General features: G+C 39.0%; 2 protein-coding genes across 4 annotated transcripts; one reads left to right on the forward strand and one right to left on the reverse strand.

Annotated features, from left to right (window-relative positions):
* Nucleotides 1–754: 754 nt before the first annotated feature.
* Nucleotides 755–7,351, reverse strand: UBL5 (ubiquitin like 5). Of its 2 annotated transcripts, none has more exons than XM_087925526.1 (5): nt 7,218–7,351; nt 6,570–6,656; nt 5,235–5,318; nt 2,294–2,331; nt 755–981 (listed from the first exon to the last, which is right to left on the reverse strand). In XM_087925526.1, the coding sequence occupies exons 2-5, from the start codon at nt 6,623–6,625 to the stop codon at nt 938–940; spliced, it is 222 nt and encodes a 73-aa protein (XP_087781652.1). In that variant the 5' UTR covers nt 6,626–6,656; nt 7,218–7,351; the 3' UTR covers nt 755–937. The 2 variants fall into 2 exon arrangements, with proteins under 2 accessions (XP_087781652.1, XP_026569508.1); XM_026713723.2 differs by having other exon boundaries at nt 7,072–7,228.
* Nucleotides 7,245–13,090, forward strand: FBXL12 (F-box and leucine rich repeat protein 12). Of its 2 annotated transcripts, none has more exons than XM_026713719.2 (3): nt 7,245–7,379; nt 7,737–7,809; nt 10,669–13,090. In XM_026713719.2, exons 1-3 carry the CDS (start codon nt 7,276–7,278, stop codon nt 11,467–11,469), a joined length of 978 nt encoding a protein of 325 aa, XP_026569504.1. In that variant the 5' UTR covers nt 7,245–7,275; the 3' UTR covers nt 11,470–13,090. The 2 variants fall into 2 exon arrangements, with proteins under 2 accessions (XP_026569504.1, XP_026569505.1); XM_026713720.2 differs by lacking the exon at nt 7,245–7,379 and adding an exon at nt 7,388–7,630.
* Nucleotides 13,091–16,027: the final 2,937 nt, after the last annotated feature.

The following is a 16,027-nucleotide window of genomic DNA, read 5'->3' on the forward strand; positions in this document are numbered from 1 at the left end:
TATTCAGCTTAATATCTATATCAGAACTCCTCTAAATTAGGGGCAAACCAACATGTCTTTTCTGCCTAAACGTTTATGTTCAGCTTTCAGCTGTGATATTAGGAGAATTTTATAATTCTCCTAATTTTATAAGAATTTTATAATTTTATAATGTGATATTAGGAGAATTTTATAATTCTTCCAGTGCTGTTTTTGCTGTAATTACCCAAAGATAAAAAGGCATGTTAAGACTTGAGACTGGTTTTAATTCTCTTGTGAAATTCACCTAACTTCCAGAGAAGGGGGAAACCTTTTTTTTTTTAGCCACAGGCTTAACCCTTGAGCCAGGAAATCATGTTACAAAATTGATTTCATTTTTTAATCAGCCTTCTTTTGCTTGGCAGTTACATAGGTTATTTGATCTGTCCTAAATCATGGTTAGCTGATCTGAAGGATTGAATTACCTGGAAGACAGATTGCATCGTCATCAACAACAACTACTGTATATGTTTATTAAATTTGTCCAATAATTCTGCATCCTTGGATAATTGAATGAACAATACTCAGTAACATAATGATACTAAATATGGAGGTCATGTTGAATTCAAATGATGGTAATTTAGGGCATTTTTTTTTCAAGATTAGCTGTCAGCTATGTGAAACTGTATGGGGGGGGTGGGGGACAGACCTTTCTTGCTTATCTCCTGAGAGCTGTATTTTTAAAGTCACATTCACTAACACCATGGTTAATATTTCTTAAGAAAGACAGAGCACATGTGTCAATCACATTTATTCAATACAAATACTTAAAACAAGGTTTGAATATGGGTTTCCTGATTTATTGCCATCAAGGAGAAAATATTCCTGACTTAATGTCAAGCCACAAAGTAACCCATCTATAGACTGAGAAATTCAGAACAAGGAAACAGCAAAGATACTACTTGTCATGACCAAAACACTACTGATAATACAGCTCCAGATTCATGCCATCATGGATTTCATCTGAAAATAAGGAGTTAAGGTTAATTTTTACAAGAAAATATTAACAAGTACTAATTATAAATAGGCTCAGCTTTTGAAAATAACATCATTTGAAAGTGACCACTCTTTGGAAATATTGTCAATATGGTTCAGATATATGCAAACGTATATATTTATAATATTATATATATTTGTATAATGTCCCAATTATCTTTTCTCCCCAGTTATTCAGAGATTTAAAGCCCAATTCTATTTTCTTGAGACAAAGAATGGTAGTGCACTTATCAATTTAGTATCAAGATCTACCATTTCCATTTCTTTCAAAGCTCAAGAGAAACAGAACAGTGTGGGGATCAAGCAACAAGGTACACAATTTTCATTTAATAACAGAGTTGGAAGGGACCTTGGAGGCCATCTAGTCCAACCCCCTGCTCGAGCAGGAGAGTCTATTCCAAATATTAGCCTCTACTTAGGATCAAACTCACAGACTCCTGATTGTGAGGCGAGAGCTCCACCTCTAGACCACCAGAACTGCCTATTCCTAAAAATGACCCCAAAAATGGCATATGGAATCCTTCAAACAATTTATGTCTTAAAGGCTTGATAAAAACTGGAACAATTTATATTGCTGAGGTTTCTGGGCTCATAAAAGAAACATACTGAATGGAAAAGGTGTGGGAAATGGGAATGACAGAAGTCTAGAAAGCCTTAATTTTCAAATTGAACTGTTGAGTACAAAGTTTCATGCCATGTCTCATTTTGAACATTTCAGAAGTTCTTTATGTTCGGAAAAAAGCTGTTTCATATATGTTTTTTTTTAAAGCCTTATTTGAAAAATTTAGTCCTCAAAACAGTCCAGCGTATCTTTAATTTTGAGGCTGAAATATTCTGATCTTAAAATAGGCTGCTCTGTATATCCCAAAAGTGGTTCAACCTCAGAAGCTGATAAAGATAAAACAGTCAATTTGCAGAACACTTTCAATGTACTTGAAATGGATGTTTTGATGGCGTAAATGTTTTGACAATTGAACAAGACATTCTGAGGTTGGAATATTTCAACATCAAAACATTATGTGGAAAACGTAAATACTATTTACAGTATATGCATGTTAAAATGTCTGAAATATCTAAAAGTGGATACAATCAATTAAGATGATGTTTTTAAATATGCACAGAATAATGATTTGGTATTTGACACTTAAATGCCTCCCCCCAAAATAACAAATCATGCAAGTAAGTGAGAGATAATTTTAAAGAAAATTTAAAATGTCACATTTCTTTCCTCTAGTCATCTGACCATTTTCTTCATTACTGTCAGTTTTTTAAAGGATACAGTCTGCCAGCATCACATGGTCCTTGAAAATTGTATACCTATAATATATATAAAAATATAAGTATAAAAATAATACCTGTAGCTGTTACACAGTTCAATAAAAAATAACTGATAAGATAAATTTATTGTCATTGTACTCAGAAACCTGAGAACAACGAAATGTGCTCTTTCACAACATACAACTGAACAACACCAAAAGACATATACAAATAACAATGTAAAACAAATTAAACCAAATAACAATTAAAAACTGTACAACCAGGATATATATATATGTTAAGACCACCAGATTCATAACTCTGCATTCAACCTAATCACAGCACTTGGGTAAAATCTATATTTAAATCTACTTGTCCTGGCTTTCAGCACTCTTTATCGTCTTCCTGATGGTAGGATCTCAAACAACGAGTGGCCTGGATGCGAAGGATCTCTCAAGATCTTTTGTATCTTCCTTCTACATCCCATGTTATACAACTCCTCCAATGAGGGAAGAGGACATCCGCTGATCTTTTGTGCCCTTTTTATCACTCTTTGAAGTGCCCTTTTCTCCGCCTCTGTACAACTCCTAAACCACACACAGAGGCAATAAGATAAAATGCTCTCTATAGAGCTTCGATAAAAGGCAACCAACAGACTCTCTGGCAGTTGTTGTGATCTTAAAAGTCTTAAAAAATACAGTCGTTGATGAGCCTTTTTTTCTAGGGCTAAAGTATTTGCCCCCCATGTTAGATCTTGTTTCAGGGTGATACCTAAAAACTTACATTCTGCCACCTCAGTAATTATCACAATCAATATAATCAGGCCTTGACTTATGACTATAATGGAGCTTGTCTATCACAACCATAAGTTGTGATCTTCATAAAACAGACCTGATTTTATGACTGTTTTCATAGTGGCCATTCATTCATATGATCATGGGGGAAGGAGAACCACCATAACTTCAAATCTTGCTCATATGTAAATAAAGTAAGTTCATCATAACTTTGAACAGCCGGTAAGGGACTGGTCATAAGTTGAAGATTGCCCATATAAACAATCACAACAATAAAATGAAGGCCAATCAGCATTAAAGAGCTGGCATTCTTGAGGGCCATCACAAATTTGGTCTGTTCCAAAGTAAAAGAACTCATTCATCAAATTGTATCAACTTAAATACTTATACAGATTATCAATCTGCTGCTAGTCACAATTCAAGGTTTCTCTTTCAAGCATGAATCTCAGTTTGTTACGATTTTTTACAATATTGTTCACAATCGATTACAGACTGCAGTGGCTTCTTCCTGAACTATGAGATAGTCCTTGACCTATGATTGTAATGGAACCATTAAGCCAGGCACATCCATGCTTTTCCTGATGTGGCCAGTAAATGGAACAGGATCATGGAAGCCCTGGGAGAACTAGAACGGGCTCAGCTCACAAGTGGCCTGCCCTGGACTTTTTCTACTCCAACTCGTCCCATGCTCAGTTTCCTGCCTCTCTGGGTCGCTGCAAACCTCTGGCTTGCTTTCTTGCTCTATCAGTCTCTGCAGGGCTTGGGCTTGCTTCCCACCCTGCTGGGTCCCACATCCTCTTTCCCATGTCCCGTCACGGATCAGTCACTTGCCTTTTACTGTAGATCTTCTAGAAACCATTGCTTCAGTGTGTGGCTTTCCTACACAACGGAAGCCGCATGGCTCCATTTCAGAAGCAGACACTATTTCGGAACAGCCCCAATTAAGTGCAGCTGTTCCCAAATTGGTGGCCATTTCCAGGACGCACTGGGTAAAAACAGCCACACAGCACAATAGCTATTTTGAGATCTACAGCAGTGAGGGCTAACCTTTTCGGCACCAAGTGCTCAAAGCGTGAACATGCATCCCCCAAATGCAATACACGCGCATCCCTCTGCATGCTCCTCGCCCCCCACATGCATGCCCCCCCACATGCCCAGCAGAGACCTGAAGACCAGTTGGCCGGCATGCATGCACAGCAGAGCTGTGATGGGGCGATGGCTCGTGTGCCCACAGAGAGAGCTCTGCATGCCACCTCTGGCACACGCCATCATGGATCTACAGCAGAAGAGATGTCACTAATCAGTGACAGGAGTATAGAGGAAGGTGAGTCTCAGCAGGCTGAGAAGCAGGCCCAAGGCTTGAAGGGACCCTGTGGGGCAGGAGGGAGGTAAGATGATAAGAGCACTGCAGCATCCCTGTGATCAGTTGTAATGGCAGGCAGATGGCCAAGTGCCAGAATTTTATTCATGTGACTGAGGGAGGGGAGATGCATCAGCCATAACTTCAAAAACAGGATGTAAGTAGTCTTGGGGAGGTCAATCAGAACTTTGAAAGGTTGCTTAGCAACCAGTTGTAACTAAATTTCTACAAAATGAATTTCAGATATTCTTTCTCTTCCTTTTAAGTAGAGAAACTTCTCTTTGTTATGACTACATTGTGAAATGAATTATCAGCAGAGGATATCACTGTAAATCTTAGTGTGTGTTTTTTTTCTTTTGCCGTTGCTGGTTGATTGCTACCCAGTCTTTAAGCTATACATACAGAACCAGTGTGGAGTAGAGCTTAACATACGGCCTAGAAAACAGGTTTAAAAATAACAAATTAAATGACGTTGGGACAGTAACTCTTTTTCAACCCAACTAACCACACAAAGTCGTTGTTGTGGGGAAAATAAAAGGCAGAAAACTTATATATGTTTGCTGTCTTAAATTATGTAGTAAAATGGTATAATAGTATGTCAAAATCATCAATTGCAAAAAAGAACTTTACCTGGAACATCTTACATTCTGCAATAATAATTTTAACACCATGGGACAACAATATCTGCCTATCAGGTCTTTGGAAGATTTGATGGGTGAATAAATATGCCAAATCCAATCTAACCATCTGACTGACTATGAGGAGTTATATTCAAAGCATGTTATAAGTAAGTTGGAAAGTCTACTTACCACTTCTTCAGAACTATCTTGTCCCAGCGAGTACCAGTCTGGGCAGCAATAAGCTTCTTAAGATCCCTGATGCAATCATCAGTGCTGAGCAGTAATATTGGTTAAAGAAATGAATGAGAAAATAGGGCCTAGTTTATAGTAAGCACTAAATAAGCTATTTGTTATGCACAACTGCTTATCAAAAACAACTGAACTCTTATAGTGTGAAATGGGAGACAGATGCAGATATACTGTACATTGCTCACAAAAACAGATGATCAAAGGACTTTTATTTGTACTTTCAAAACTATGCACAAATATATCTGCATGATTGACTATAGACAATCCCTGGATTAAGAACATCCAACTTGAGGACCCCTATATATGAACCTATTGTTAAAAATGATGGATAACCGTCTCCTTCCTTGAGCTGACAAAGCACTGAAGCTACGCTGCTTTCAATGCTTTCAGGAACTGCTTAAGCCAAATATATTTAATACAGTAGTTCTCAACTTATGACTATAACAAAGCCTGTAATTCTGGTCATAAGTTGTGACAGTTGTTAAATGGGTCATCACATCACACCTGATTTTACTTTTTGCAGAGGTCATTAAGCAAACCCATTGGGGTATTTTTTTGCTGGGAACTGGAAGTTAATGCCGGTTTCCACCAAAAACTTTATAAATTGTGGTGCTGTGACCACAGGATGCCACAAACAGCCATAAATGTGGGCCAGATGCCAAGCATCCAAACTGCTGTCATGTGACTGTATTTGGGGGGGGATGTAAATGGCTGTTGGAACCTTGAATGCAGGTCATAATTGTAATTTTGAATGGTTGCTAAGCGATTGATTAGTCACCCAAAGAAAGCAGTCATAAAGAATTCATCTCTCTCCATCAATTTCCCATGCTACTAGCACAACACATTTTTCACCTCCAAATTGGAGATTCCTGTAGATTCCTAAGATTCCCATCTCATAATGTGGTTATGCAGTGAAAAAAAATTCAAAGCAACAGATCCCCCTTATCTGGGTTTGTCTGGGGAAATACAGTGGATATAAAAAGTTTACACACCTGTTCAAATGCCAGGTTTTTGAGATATTAAAAAAAAACCAAGATGAATTTTTATGGGGAAATAAAAAAAATACAATAACCTGGTTGCATTTTTTACATCCACTGTATGTACAACATCAGACAGAAGCAAAAAAAAATCTAAGCCACATTTGCACTCAAATTAATGGCACCCACAACACATAGTTTTTAATCTAGAATCCGTTTCTTGCCATTCCACGGCCCAAAAGATCGGCTAAAAGGGAAACAATTGCCATCCCAAAGCGGTTTCTTTGGTCTCGGATACTTGCACTTCACTCTAACTTTCTTGCCCAGCCGATCGTTGCAAACCACTTCAATCATCTTGATCTTCACGTTCGGCTCTGCTAGAAAGCTAAACAAAACAATCAACGTCAACAACAACAAAAAGTAACCGGCAGTCTGATGTAAACCCCGAATAAAGTTAAAACCTATTTTAAGTGGAAGAACGGGAGTTCTCCAGCTTAATGGCCACTGTCTCTCAGCGTTTCTCAGCCTATGGCTGCTTGGATGTGTGAACTTCAACTCCCAGAATCCCCCAGCATCCTCAAGCAGTCAAGGCTGACGAACTCTGCTAAATAGGGTATACTGTACACACCTTGAAACTCCCCCTCTGCAACTGCTTTAGAAGCCTCCGTGTACCAGACGCGGAAGCCTAACAAAGCCCCAGTCCCTGAGGCGTGGACAGGTGGGAAGGAAAGCATGATTCCCTCAACGACCAGGCCCAACCACCAACGTGTCCCCGCTCCCCGCGCAAGAGCCCGTCTCACCGCGGAGGAGGCTTCCTTGACACCGAGGAATCTGAGCCACCACAACCCCTCAGCGGAATATGGAGAATTCTCGTCGCAGAAAAACAATCCAGGCTCCCCAACCCGGAAGTGCCGAGGTCACTCTGAAAACCGGAAGTTGTACGAACCCCTTCCGCCAACAGTTTTGCCGCTCTTCTATACCTCGGGAAGATACGCTTGTAATAAATGATGGCCGCGCTATCCCCTCCGACTCTTTCTTCTCTCCCGGACTCGCTTCTGCTCCAGATTGTGGTCTGGCTGCCGCCGCGTGACCGAGTGGGCGTGGCCAGGTAGTAGTCGGCTCCGCCTCGCGTTCTCCATTTCCATGGGAACCCTCCTCCTCTGAACGTCAACTACGCTCTCCGACAGTCCTATTTTCGGGATAGGATCGGCCGCATGCGTAGCGCTTGGTCCAACGCCGATTGATAACTGCGTCCGGGCGCTGTGCCTGTGGCGCGGGGGCTAAACTCGTCACAATGCGAAACAACGCATCAATGGGAAACGCTTTGCGCAAGGGGCAGAGAGCTCCCGTGACATCCATGTAGGAATGCCTGGCGGGGCGAGGGGAGGAAACCAACCGTCCGGGTCGTCTTGATCAATTCCTTTAGGGGAGCGTGCCTGCTCTAACAAACTTTTTCTTTCTGCAGAGTTTGCAAAAGGTGGCGTCGCTTGGTGCGGGACCACTTCTTGTGGCGACACGTGGATCTCTCTTCCAGCAGGGTCAGAAATGCCTAACTACTTTTGGTCGCATATGTGGGAAGGGCGGCTATATAAATTTACCAAACAAGTAGTTCTGAAAATAGGAGGTAGATGTTTTGGGAAAGGCATGGCAGGGAACAAGGAAAGTGACCCAGGTCAGACGCAGTACAAGAAATATACTTACAATTTAAAAGAAAGACATTTTCACAGTGATGTAATAAGTAGAATTTCTGGCAAAATGAATATTAATTTGCGTAACGTATCATGCTTTATTATAAGCAATGTTCTATCTATATTTTGATATAATTTTATTCTAGTTGTGATAAATAAGAGGTACATTCACAAATGGCAAGGTTTTATCAGACCAAAAGTCTAACCTGATCAGGTTTAAACTATAGAATGCAGTCATTTCTGCACAAGAGATTGAAATTGGCACCATTGCCAGGGAAACATTGCAACCCATCCTTTTAGTACATGCATGCCATCAATTTCATATGAATGTTTAAAAGGGGCAAGGTTTGCAAAAAAATGCATTGTCTGCCATTTTGACATGTCACACATCACATAGATGCCACTGATACAAAGTTTAAAACATTGGAATACCTCCCTCTGAAAATCAGGTTGAATTATGGACCTCCTGGATACTTGAAAACTGAAATATTCCAGAGGACCAATGGTGAATGATAGAATATCTCGTGTTTTTGTTTGATTTTATTAAATTCTGATTTACTGATGTTATTTTATATTTGCTGTTTTAGTTCCTGCTGGGGATGTTTAAGTTCAGCTATTGCTTACTCTCAACTATTGGTAATCTAATGAGTCTTTTAATTATGCCTTACATAAGTTCAATAAATAGTAATAAGTTTAACATTTATTTTAATTCATTTAAAGTTTAAAGCCTTTATTGTCATTGTACATCAGGTATACAACAAAATTGGTTAATTTACTTAATACATTTACTTAATAAATAGTAAATAAACACTCTCTTGATCAGTTGATCAACTGTCCTTTAGGTTTCCAAAGATGTTATTAACATAATTTTATATATCATAAGAAGTAGGACCATGATGGTGCATTTTTTTCGTACATGTGAAAGAATGTAAAGCTAATATTATTGTCGAAGCAGCTCATTTTGTGGCCATACTACTTTTCAGCTATATATCCAAAACTGGAAAGGGATTAAATAAATGTTTGCTTCTCCATATGGCTTTGAATATCATGCAATACAAAAGAAAAATCAATGTGATGCTGTAGTGCAGTGGCCCCCAACCTAGTGACCAATTCCATGGAGGGTAGATTTTCCGTAGAATAGGAGGCTACAGACTGATGCCAGGCCATAGACCATGGTTTCTGCCTCATTATTTGAGTCTGTAGGAATCTAATTGGGGAAAAAAACAGGCTTCAATTCAAACTTATTAAATCTGAGTTGCTTAGGGTTTTAAGGGCTCTTGGATTCTGTTATTTCCCATCTTTACTTCTGGATGGGTGTGGCAAAACCCTAAACAAAATTGAAAATTTGGAGATCCTCCTGGATTATGGTTCTTGTCTGAGGAACAGGTGGCAGCTGTAGCCTAGAGGGCTCTCACACAATTTGTGCACTTTCTTGGATTAGGAGATAACTGATCATAGCCACCCAAGAGTTTGGTCACCACCCAAATAGACTATTCATATGTGCTACCTTAGAACATCCAGAAGCTGCAACTTGTCCAGAATTGCAGTACGGACAGTCATGGGCATACTTCAATACATCCATGTTGCACCTTTGCTCTGTGAGCTGCATTGGCTCCCAATATATTGTTAGGTGCAATTCAGAGTGCTGGTTGTTACCCATAAAGCCCTTCATGGCATGGGGTCAGTTATTCATGGAACCAGTTTTGTCGGATTGTTTCTACCTGCCTCATCAGGTCCAATAGGAGGGGCATGTTCCAGGTCATGTTGAGTGAGGAATATATCAGACAGGACTGAGGAAAGAGGTATTTTCTTTCAGAGTGTATCTGATCCCTTTGGAACATCATACATGTCACGACTCGGTTAGCCCTGACTTTGCTGGCTTTTTAGAAAGCTTTAAAGACCTGGATGTTTTTCTGGCCATGGAGATCGGAACATTACAGTAATCCTCATGATGTCTGTTCTATAATCTGTGTCAGCTTAACCATAAACTTATTCTGGTGATAACACGCGCTTATCCAATTAAGGTTTTTCCCATACGTTAAATAATCTACAAATAAAGGTGAGTATTTGTAGCTCAGGGTTGATATGAGGTGTCCTTGGTGCTCTCTGAGCTTGCTTGTTTTGCAGATGTTTCATTACCCAAACTTGGTAACGTTATGAGGACCCAAATTGTTGGGGGCAATATGCTGACTCTGTAAACTGTTTAGAGGGCTGTCAAGCACTGTCTAGCAGTATATAAGTCTTAAGTACTATTGCTATCATCAATGCTAGTAAGGAGTGCAGTTTGCTGTCAGATTATATTCTGGTGGCAACACTGACAAGGGCAAGCCACCAGAATATAAACTGAACTCCTTACTAGCACTGCTGATGTTACTAGTTTGGGTAATGAAACATCTGCAAGAAAACAAGCAACCTCAGAAAACACCAAAGACCCCTCAGATAAACTACAATTCCCAACATTCTCTAAACCCATATTTATTTAAAAAGTTATACAACTTTTTAAGGTTTAGGCTAAACATTTGGGTGCTGCCTAGCCTAATCCTATTTATTCATCCACTTATTGATGCACTGAGCTATTTCATACCTGGTTTGTGATCATAGGCTTAGAAATTAAGTTTGTTTCTATGCCAATTATAATTTTCAGTAATTATATGCATTCCAATATTTCTTTTCCAGTTGCCAATTCTATTGTTTTTCCTTTCCCTTTAGATATCCTCCAAGATCTTATGGCATCTTCTACGGAACTACTTCCAAGGCAGCTTGCAGACTCTGAAGCTACGAGGCTCCCTCTTCTCCTTTCGAAAACAAGAAGTACTTACCTCAGCACTGCTGCAGGCTTTGGGCAAACAATGTCCCAAACTCCACCAATTAAGCTTGATGGAACTAGACCTCCGTTCATTCCAGTATGGCTGTATGCCTTCCTCTCTTACCACCCTGGAGCTGAGATGTTGTGAGATCCCTTTTGTTTGGCTCCAAGTTCCAGAGACCACCTGCACTTCCCCAAGAATCCAACAACTTTCAATCTGGAATGTCCCTGCTTTTTCCAACCAGCACCTATTGAATATTGCTACCCAGGGCACTCTCAAGACTCTTATCCTTTCAGAAGTGTACCGTATAACAGACGTGGGGATCCAGGCAGTAGGACCACATCTGAAAGACCTTCAGCACCTTGCCTTGTGCCATTGTAGCATTGGTGATTCAGCCATGTACTTCATTGGGCACCACATGAAGCAACTGCATCATTTAGATCTCAGGAGTAATTCTTTGACAGATACAGGTCTTCTTTGCTTAAGTGGTTTACCAAACTTAAGGACCCTTTGTTTGAGAGACTGCAGTCAACTTTCTCCAGAAACCATTTTAATGGTTTGCCAGTCACTCCCCAGTCTGAAGCATCTCGATTTAAGCAGGATAGACTTTGAAGACAAAATATTCCAAAAGATCCAGTTGAGTTTACCAAACTGTACAGTGGCAAACACCATCCTTTGCACAGATTCCAGTGCAATATCTTAGAAGATAGCAAATTTTCCCTGTGCTTGTTATTCACAGGTCAAAAGATGGCAGCACTCAGATACATCTTCTCAGCAGCTTTTAGTCCTTATAGCCCAAATGTTTGTAGCAGGCTAAAAATGGAATAGATCAGACCAAACAAGTAATATATCTCAAGGGCCACTAGTTTAACTGTTGTGCAAATTGTATGGCCAGTATTTGTACTGTAGATGTCTGCCGATGTTGACATATAATTCAAGCTTAAAGAATCCACTGTCTTCCAGTTTTTTAATATACCTCTGAACTCTCGCTAGTTCCAGCAAATATAGTCAGCTGTGCACTCTGATGGGAAAAGTAGCCAAGAATACCAGGAAACTGCCAGGTTCTAAAGTAGGACATAAGTGACTGGAGAGATTAAAAATTAAAATAATTTATGCACTGTGGGCAGAAGATGTTATTAGAAACACTATGCCATTTTAAAAACGCACAAATTTCTGGACATCTAGGACAAATTCCTCTTCCTGAAGAACTCATAGTTGATATATTTTAAAAAGCACAAAGGTTACATTTACAAAAGTGCATAATTTTCAAGGCTGACCACATTTTATTGTTTTTAAACACCATCTTATTTACTTGAAATCTGGTACAAGAATTTTGGCTTTTTAAAAATTATCTGAAGTTTGTATTCCACATTTTTTCCATGAACTCTGAAACTAATTAACTTTCAGACATGACTTAGGAATATTCCATCAAATGCTCCATTAAAAAGCCTACTATCTGGTGCCTCAGATGCATACAGAAGCTTTGGGAGTGGCCTGTACAGCCCATTCCAAAAGTTGGTTTGTGTGGTTAGCCTTAAAGTGACAGAATAGAAAAGCTATTAAATACTTAGGGAATAATACCATGGTATTGAATTATCTTTAGATTTAATTTCTGTTCTGGTTCCTTGGTTCCAAGAACATTTGGGCATTCTACCTAAAGCCAAATGTGATCCTCAGATTGAAGGGAAAAAAATCATCCTTGCACTGTTTGACCTGAAATTAGAGTGAGCCATCATATTATCCATATTTGTCATATTACCCATAAAATGCCCTTTTCTTTCCCATCCTACATCTTCTCTGCTCCCAATCATCTTTGCAGCATTGTAATACTGATCCAGCTTCCTAATATCACCTTGGTTTTCATTAGCGTTACTACCAGCAGAGAATAGAAATAAATGCCTTTGGCTGTTACAGACAATGGCTGGAACACATTGAACCATTCATTGAAGTACCACCAAGACTTCTATTTTCTGCATTCCTTAATCCTTCCTTCCCATTAAAATATATTTTTTGCTATAATATTTTCCACCAATTTCATGAGCAGCCAATGCTACACTGCTTTGTCCTCATAGCTGATGATGGCAACCTCAGGTATGGTAGGACCTTCTTGCATCTACTGTATTTCAATTTTCTTTTTGCACACATTAAACTCTGCCTTCATAAGCTTGTTGGATAGAATGAACTCCACATTAATTGTATCATGTTTGCATGACTTAATTGTATCATGCTATTGTATTTGCACCGTCTTTGCCTTTTTTCATTCTTTTCATTGCTGATTGTTGTGTCACTACGGTGACCTAAAAAATAAAGTCCTTCAAACTGAACTAGACTCCTGGTGATTTAATGAGCACGTTTATATAGATTGTTGGTTTTAGTTTTTGTAACAATATGGAATTAATTATGTCAGTGCCTTCTGCTATATTTTCTCTACTAACCAACCTAGGCTATAGTTTTTCTGGTACTTTCCCATCTAAATCTTAAACCAGGTGATTCTGTTTAGCTTTGCTGCTGCCACCTAGCTGACCCTCCTCATAAATCCTACTTTCTCATAAAAAGTTACTGACCCCTTCTGGTCATGTTTGTCACAATAATTTACTCAGCTTCTATATTCACCTGTAGCATAGTAAAATAAATTTTGGGAGAGAAACCAATTTTATTTACATTTATTGAGAATTTTACATACAATAAAAGTCACTCTAAAGGAAAGAAAGATGAAAGGAAAAAGTTATTAAATATGACTTCCAACCTCTTCAATAGATTTACAGTTCTGTAATCCTTCCCTGTTAGATATTATACAAACCCCTTTAACCCCTTAGTCCACATCTTTTTTAATCCCAAAATCATTTTTTAAGCAAAAAATTCATACAAGGTTTCCAGTCCGTTGAGGTAGATAAATACTGAGTTATTGAAGTTCATTTGCCACTGCAATTATTTTTCTATTTAGGATATATACTATTTGATTATCAGGGACCATTGGAGTAAAAATATATGGTTAGCCTAAAATTGTAATGATCATTCTGGTCACATCAGACTGCACTGCCTTTCTTTCAAAGGATGACCCAATAGGTCACAGGGTTGCCTGGTATTATATAAAGTTAAAGCATTAAATAACACATGTCGGAACAAAATCTTTTACTGTCGCCTTCTATCCTCTAGAGTCATGAGGTCTGTAATAGCATATTGACTATAAGTCTCCTTGAAATAGAATCTTGCTGGTTCAAACCTTGGCAGAAAAAAAATATTCTTATTTCCTCCGCTTCCTGTCTTTTCCTGTGCTTTTAAAAGAAATAAGTCTAACAGTTCATTGTTTTATCATATTCCCAATCACTCATGAGAGACAGGTTTCATCTTCAGTTTTCAAGGTACAAAGCTAGGGTGAACCCTTCTACCACAGGTAACTGGAAAAAATAGTGAAATGGTATAGACTGGATTTAAAAATAGGTAAAAATAGGAATCTCAAGGAAAAAAATAGTTATTTTTTTAAAAAAATGACATTTTCGCTGGGTTTTAAACCATCAACTTTCTGTTTATAAAGAGTGATAGTTTTTACAGCACTTGTGATCATTCTAAAATGTACTAGTGTCAATGGGCCATGATTCATATTCAGACTGACTTGATTTGACAACCTTCCAGCTGGGTCTCAACTGTCAGCCTCAGGAATCTTCAAGCCATGATTCATCTGAGGAAGCTGTGCAATCACAGACATCTCCTGATAGCTGGAAAAATCAGATGAAGAGAGAGAACCCCAAGTCCTAGGTCTCGATATAGGCAACAGGGAGCAGAGCAATGACAGTCAATGAGGCTCCTCGCTTGGCAAAGAATGAGGGCTGATTAATTGCAGCCAGCTACCTGCATGTAGTTTTATGTAGTTGCGTTGCCTTCAGTCTTCCTTGGAACCAACTTTTCAGAATTCCAGCTTGTGACTTTTGTTCGTTTATTTACTTGTTCTTGAACCCTTAACTTTGGACTGGCTGACAGTTTGATTCCTGGAAGGAATTTGTACCATTTTATTGCTGCTTGAAATACAAATGGACTAATTCAAGCAAACTCTTTTTGCACAGACCTTGATTTATGATCTTGTCTACTGTTACCTACGTAACTCCTTAGCAACTAACTGTGTGTGTCTGCAAAGGGAGACAGAACAATTAGACATCATAGTAACCATTGACTCCATTGACTGGGTGTTCCAGCCTTCTAAAGTGGTCTATGAACTGCCGTAGCAGGGTAGCCTTCAACAGATAAAAAACATGGTTTCAGAAATGGGCAGCCATTTTGGTAATGGGGCACTAAGCATTGCAGGTAAAAGATGATGGGATGTTCCCAACATGTAATTATATCTTCTTCCATTTCAGCTTAAGTATACAATGTCTTTAATGATGGAAGACACGAATAGAGAAATTTAGAAAATAATGTAGCTTGTGCATTTTTAAATAAAGCAGTATTTAAATAATATATTTATTCAAAACATATTTAAAATATGGATATACAAATATTTTTAATGATATAACCTCTTAGTCCTGTACTTGTTTATTTTTTTAACAAAGACAGAATTAAACTACTAGCTGGAAGAGAAAGGGGAATATCAGATCTAGAATTTCTGTATAAATTCATGTTCATTAATTGAAATTGAGATGGAAGAGAAATTAAGAATTAAATTGGTTGCGATAGATGCAAATGGCTGCGATGGGTGCAAATTATTTTTTTAAGAGACATTTTTACCCAAAGCAGTAAACCATTTACACAAATATATATGGTATTCAGCTTTGTTTGGGTATTTTCCCACATCATTATAGTTGTGCTTTTAAAGTTGTAGCAACGTTTCAGCAGAATCTCATCTGCCATCATCAGGCTTCTGTATAGTGACACTGCAGTGCGGCTTCTGGTCCGTGGTCGTGTCTCATCTTCTGAGTGGGTGTGAATCTGTTTTATACATGGAAGTGTGGTGGTGGCATCACACTGCAGCTGCATCACTACCCACTTCAAACCCCTCCGAGCCATACATGAAGCAAACTGACACCCACTATGAAGATGCAGCACGACCACGAACTCGAAGCCAAACAGCAAGATCACAGCTCACCAACTCAAATCCCCCAGCAACTAAGACTAACCTGAGCACAACCAAGCCCCCACCTGAACAGAACATGCCTCCAGCCAATCAGAACACAACCAACCCCCCAACCAATCAGAACACAACCAACCCCCTACCAATCAGAACACAGCCAAGCCCCCACCCAATCAAGTCACACCCCCACTAGCAGTTA

Source organism: Pseudonaja textilis, chromosome 2, assembly GCF_049901715.1.
Source record: "Pseudonaja textilis isolate UNSWEBS1 chromosome 2, rPseTex1.2, whole genome shotgun sequence".
Lineage (NCBI taxonomy): Eukaryota > Metazoa > Chordata > Lepidosauria > Squamata > Elapidae > Pseudonaja > Pseudonaja textilis.

Coding starts and splice junctions, on each gene's coding strand:
- FBXL12 (XM_026713719.2), top strand. CDS start 7,276: ATGATGGCCGCGCTATCCCCTCCGACTCTTTCTTCTCTCCCGGACTCG. Junction 7,380..7,736: donor GACCGAGTGGGCGTGGCCAG/GTAGTAGTCGGC, acceptor TTCTTTCTGCAG/AGTTTGCAAAAGGTGGCGTC. Junction 7,810..10,668: donor TGGATCTCTCTTCCAGCAGG/GTCAGAAATGCC, acceptor CTTTCCCTTTAG/ATATCCTCCAAGATCTTATG.
- UBL5 (XM_087925526.1), bottom strand. CDS start 6,625: ATGATTGAAGTGGTTTGCAACGATCGGCTGGGCAAGAAAGTTAGAGTG. Junction 5,319..6,569: donor AAAGTTAGAGTGAAGTGCAA/GTATCCGAGACC, acceptor ATTACTGCTCAG/CACTGATGATTGCATCAGGG. Junction 982..2,293: donor CCATGTGATGCTGGCAGACT/GTATCCTTTAAA, acceptor CCTTATTTTCAG/ATGAAATCCATGATGGCATG.